At 39.1% G+C, this 5,660-nt stretch overlaps 1 protein-coding gene across 1 annotated transcript; it reads right to left on the bottom strand.

Annotated features, from left to right (window-relative positions):
* Positions 1-5,207: 5,207 nt before the first annotated feature.
* LOC145901078 (uncharacterized) lies at positions 5,208-5,645 on the bottom strand. Its single transcript, XM_082988909.1, has one exon. It carries the CDS (start codon positions 5,643-5,645, stop codon positions 5,208-5,210), a length of 438 nt encoding a protein of 145 aa, XP_082845035.1.
* Positions 5,646-5,660: the final 15 nt, after the last annotated feature.

Below are 5,660 nucleotides of genomic sequence, written 5' to 3'. Positions count from 1 at the left end.
TTTTCATCCCGAAGAGTAAGAATTATCTGCAATCAAGTTGATTTTTATATTGTATTGCTGGAATGGTTATTGCACTACAGTAAACCTTTGCATCTGGAAATGCTTCATGAATTTCTTCCCAATACACAAACAAGGTACATCAGTGACGGCGTCAACTCCCTCATACATACGTTGTAAATCCTTAACACTTGAACCTTTTGTTATAATCTTCACCCAATCCTTGTAGTGATAATATTTGTGCTCCATCAAGTCGTATGTTTTGTGACCGAGCAATTGAAATGCCTTGCAAATTGTTTTTGTTCCAGTTTTCGAATATCCGGCTAGTATGACTTTCATGCTTCAACTTCGTTTTTGCTATCGTATGAAACCAACTTATAGCTTTGTGCTAGTTAACCTTATCACTGCGACAGAAACATGAAGTGTTATGACCTGCAGTTAAATGACTCACCTGCAGTTAAATGACGTGTCGACTTAAGATACCGAGCAACATGTGGTTTCGCAAAAAATGTCGCGCAGAAACAAGAAAAAATCCAATGAAACATGTCTCCACCGTGTTCTTTCATCGCCACCAACTTAACTCTCTTTTTGTACCTAACAGAAAGGTTCAAAGTGCAGCGCATTGACTGCTAGGCTGGCCCTACGCCAAACGTAGTCGGAGGGATACGAATAAACGAAGGAAAACATCGGGTCGTTGCACCGAAGGTTGTGCGTTTTGTAGAAGTAGTGTGGAGGTTGTGTGGAGAATGGTACATTTACAATACGAATTTTCCTTGGAATTGCCTGTCACCACTTTTTCGCTAGCAAGACACAGCTATTGTGTTTTTCTACTTTTTTTAAAAATGAGGTTTGTTTCAGTGGCTCCACTAAAGAACGAAGTAGTGTATATTAGTAACCGACCGCTTTCCCTCTCAAGTTTAATTGCAGTTTCGTTGCAAATCGCCCAATTCCAGCCCCTATAGAAGTCACCGCAGTGCAGTCTAGAAATGCTTGGATGGAAACGGTGCTGGACAAGCTGGAACACATTGAAATATTATAGACGGAACAAGCCTAAGGACTGAGAGCCTCAATCGCAACGATGCAGGTCGAAATTAATAAACTTAAACGGCAGAATCTGTCGCTGCCCGCGAACTGTTTGGGAAAGTGTGGCTGCGAAGAGCGAGCCACCCGCATGTGGTCATGTCTACATAGGAGAAAGGAACGGTCCGCCAACCGCACAATCGGATGAACCGTGAAATTTTTTTGAAAATTCGGCATCCAAGCAACCCAGGGCGAGAACGCTCGAAAGTTCACAACGTTACAATTAAATTTGTTTTCCACAACACAGACGATTGTTTGTATTAGTGGACAAACTTTTTCGTATGGTTACTGGCATCTGTTTTAGTAGCTTCGTCATGCTATCATACTTAACACATTAATTCTTCTCATTACCCTTCCACCAATCACCAAAATGTTTGCCTGGAATAGATTGCTGGATGCATCTGTCACGACCAAACACTGAATTTTACAAACCAGTATCAGAGTATGAGCTCAAAATGAGTATTTTTTACTGTTTTCAACCAGTTCCTGTACAATGAATGTAAGACAATTTATAATCGGTACCTCTTCTCACATTCAAGCGTTAATGTAATTACTCACTTGTTTGGCCACTTCCGTGGTGAAAAAAAGGGACAGTCATTGAAGTGAAATCAAGTTATTAAAAAAAAAAAAAATGTGTCTATCAAATCTGAACTTCGGCTGTGGGAACACTTGTACGTTTCTACGACATCCGTGAAGTTTCACAACCGAAGGATGCTCACAAAATAAAATACGTCATGGCAGTTTTCAAAACTATAGTTGGAATCATACTGGAATCGACTAGGTAGGCCTACTTTGTATTTGAACGGATGTTCACCTTTGGTCGGTCAACAAAACCTAACCGCGTGTCTTAAAACCGGGATGGTTTTGCATTGTTTTCGAGTATTGTGTTCACAGATCACTGGGCCAGTAGCAGAACTGATTCCTTTGTTGGAAAGTATGTTTTTTTTAACAAAGATAATGGGGGAATTGGAAGCAATAGACCCAGAGGAATTTTCTGTCAAACAGCACAGATATCGCATCAACTTATGAAACCGACATTTGTTTTATATGGCAATATCTTCAATCTACATAAAACTGGAAAAGTTTGGTGAGTTTTTACATTACAAAAACAAGGCACCTAATTTGCTTTGCGGAGTGCAATACTTATTACTATGCTGAAGAAAAATGAATCATCCCCCTAATTGGCAATCAAGACTGAAGAGGAACTTCAAAAGCAAAATATCCCATTGGAGAACTAGGTACATGAACTTCAAGCACTTGAATAGATCTTTGACAAATGTGCACCACTGCAAATTTTGTGCAAAATGTGTCACTTTTCATTTGTGTAAAAGCAATATTACATTACTTTTTGGGGCAGAAACTTACACACATTGCATGTTTTTATTATACTGCATGTTGTCACAACATTTCACATCCCACACAGCGCTTCGAAAAACTGCTTAGTAAAGTAAACCCCCAAGCTACTTTGACATGACTAACATTAGAAGGTCCCAATATTATGACACCAGCAAGTTTGATTCACTCATTAGTTGCATGGGAAAACAAGATTTATTACTGATGCATTTAAATGTAAGAAGTCTATCACGCAATTTACCATTTCTGGAAGAATTGCTTGCGTCATGTCAATTACTTCCACATGTAATTGCAATATCAGAAACCAGGCTTAGTGCACAAACTTCCGACAATGTTAGTCTTCCTGGTTACATATTTCTGCAAGAAAATTCAGTGACCCATGCTGGTGGAGTGGGATTATATATTAGAGATTATTTGCAGTATTGCAAAATAGAAACCTACCACATTGATATCCCCAAATGCGAAAATTTATGGATACAGCTGCATGTTGATGACAGCGTTTCCATCATAGTTGGTGTGGTATATCGTCAACACTCGACCACATATATACAAATGATTTAACGCATGACATCACCCCAGGAATAATAACTTTTGATATATCTGATCACATGCCTGTATTTGCTATGATAAATCAAACAGTCACAACCACTCTGAAATCTTGCAAAACAATTAGAAACTACAGGCAATTCAACTTAGAACAGTTCATGGAAGATATCATTAAAATCAGCAACGCCATATCACATGAAACAAATGTTCATATAAAATCACTCACCTCCAAAACACATTTGACCAGCATGCTCCTCACCCAACAGTCATTACAGAACAACATATCAATAAACCATGGCTAACAATGGGTATATTAAAATCTGTAAAAAAGAAAAACAAATTGTACAAAAAATGCATACAAAACAAATTAACAACAACCAAATACAAAACATATGCAAATAAACTTAAAAACATCATCAGGACTGCAAAACATTATCACTACAAAACACTTTTTGATCAAAACAAAGGCAACAGCAAGGCAACATGGAAAATAATTAACAATTTGACCTCACATAACAAGAAAAAATCACAATTCACATCTCAAATTATTGACAATAACATTTTGATAACAAACCACATTGACATGGCAAATACATTTAACAATTACTTTGCAAGTATTGGAATTGACATGGCATCATCAATCCAACTTACACTTCTGTCACCACGTAACTACTTAAAGAACTCTAAATCAAACTCCTTTGTCTTTGTGGACATAGAGGAGAACGAAGTTTTCAACACAATTTCAATGCTACACACAAATAAGGCTGCTGGTCCATATGACCTCCCAATAAAGCTCATAAAACTAGCAGCTCCGACACTGACACCAATTTTGTGTAATCTGTACAATACCTGCATAGCCAGATGTACTTTTCCCAACTGTTTAAAAATGGCAAAAGTGTGCTGCCCCTACACAAAGGGGGTGATATGCAAACAAAAAGTAACTATCGACCAATCTCCATTCTTCCAATACTTGCAAACATTTTTGGAAAACTCATATACAAACGAATGGTAAACTACTTGGAGAAATATCAGCTATTGTCGAAATTTCAAAACGAATTTAGGTCATCCCACTCCACCAGCATGACTGTAGCTGAAATACATGAGAATATTATTGAAGCCAATGATAAAAATTATGTAACATGCACAATTTTCCTCGACCTAGCCAAAGCATTCGACACAGTAAACCACACCATACTCCATCAAAAATTACAGTTCTATGGTTTTCGAGGGACAACTTGCCATTTTCTTCAAAGCTACCTGCAACAAAGAAAACAATATACGATGGTGCATCAAGAAAGATCAACGTTGCAAGACATCTCATGTGGCGTACCACAGGGTTCAATCCTGCTTTTCTTAATCTACGTAAATGACATGCCGAACTCCACTTCATTCAACACCAGATTATTTGCGGATGACACTTGGTTGTCAGCCAAAACCCCACATACCCTGCAAGAATCTGTAAACAAGGAAATAAAGGAAGTGAAAAATTGGCTTGATACAAATAAACTTTCTCTAAATTTTCTCAAAACAATGTATATGTTGTTTGGAAACCATCACAAATCCACACCTACCTTTCATCTAACACTCAATGGTCATCAATTGGAACAAGTACAATTCATCAAATATCTTGGAATCATGATAGATCACGATCTCACCTGGAAAAAACATATTGATTTGGTCTGCAGCAAAGTGGCCAAAGGCATTGGTGTCCTAGCTAAATTAAAGCACAAACTCTCTCAGCAAACACTTAGAACTGTATATCATGCCCTAATTCACCCTCACTTGTCATATAGATTACTTTCATGGGGTTTCGCCAACAAGATGAACCTCCATCGTCTTCAAGTCCTACAAAACAGAGCTCTGAAACTAGTTGCAAACAGTCCTTATCGCTGCAACACTGCATATCTCTACAAACAAACTAGGATATTAAAAATTGCTGAAATGCATGAATTTGATTTGGCAAAATTTATGTACCTGTGGTGCTGTTTTACTGGTACATATCAGAATAAATCGGGCGTTATATCCCGTAACTCAAAATGGCTACAGAACAAATGACATTAAGAGAAGAAGAAGAAGAAAGAAGAAAGAAGAAAGAAGAAAGAAGAAAGAAGAAAGAAGAAAGAAGAAAGAAGAAAGAAGAAAGAAGAAAGAAGTTTTGTAACCAAGCAGTTGAAATGCCTTGCACATTGTTTTTGTTCCAGACTTTTCGGTGTCCTTCTTCGTCCTCGATCTCATACGTCACATTTTGATGCTGACTTGATGTCCACCACTTTGTACGGGCCTTTGAACGGAAGGTAGAATTTCCTCGCCATCCCTGGCTTCACCGCGGGGTCTGTTAAGAGAACAAAATCACCCACATTCAGCGGTTTGCCCCTCTTATGTCGGTCGTACTGCGACGCCATGCGCCGTCTTTGTTTCCGCAACGTCTCACGGGCCACCTCTTCAGCTAACTGGAGCCTAGCGCGTAGACCTTCCAGTGGTGCCGGGAATGGATCGCGCTGGGCGGGAGCACCGAATAAATCTGCTGGGAGTCGTAGAGCGTGGCCATTTAACAAATAATGTGGTGACACACCTGTACTTTCATGGACACTCGCATTATAGGCGGCGACCACCGCCGACAGCGCCTCATCCCAGCACCGTTCATCGCGCTGTACGTAATTCCGTATCATGGAGTCGAGGCAGAC

The sequence above is a fragment of the Ascidia mentula genome, chromosome 1, assembly GCF_947561715.1.
Source record: "Ascidia mentula chromosome 1, kaAscMent1.1, whole genome shotgun sequence".
Taxonomy (NCBI): Eukaryota; Metazoa; Chordata; class Ascidiacea; order Phlebobranchia; family Ascidiidae; genus Ascidia; species Ascidia mentula.
This window is presented reverse-complemented; position numbering and strand designations above follow the sequence as displayed.

Excerpts from the sequence above, each read along its gene's own strand:
- LOC145901078 (XM_082988909.1), bottom strand. The coding sequence starts at position 5,645 with ATGATACGGAATTACGTACAGCGCGATGAACGGTGCTGGGATGAGGCG.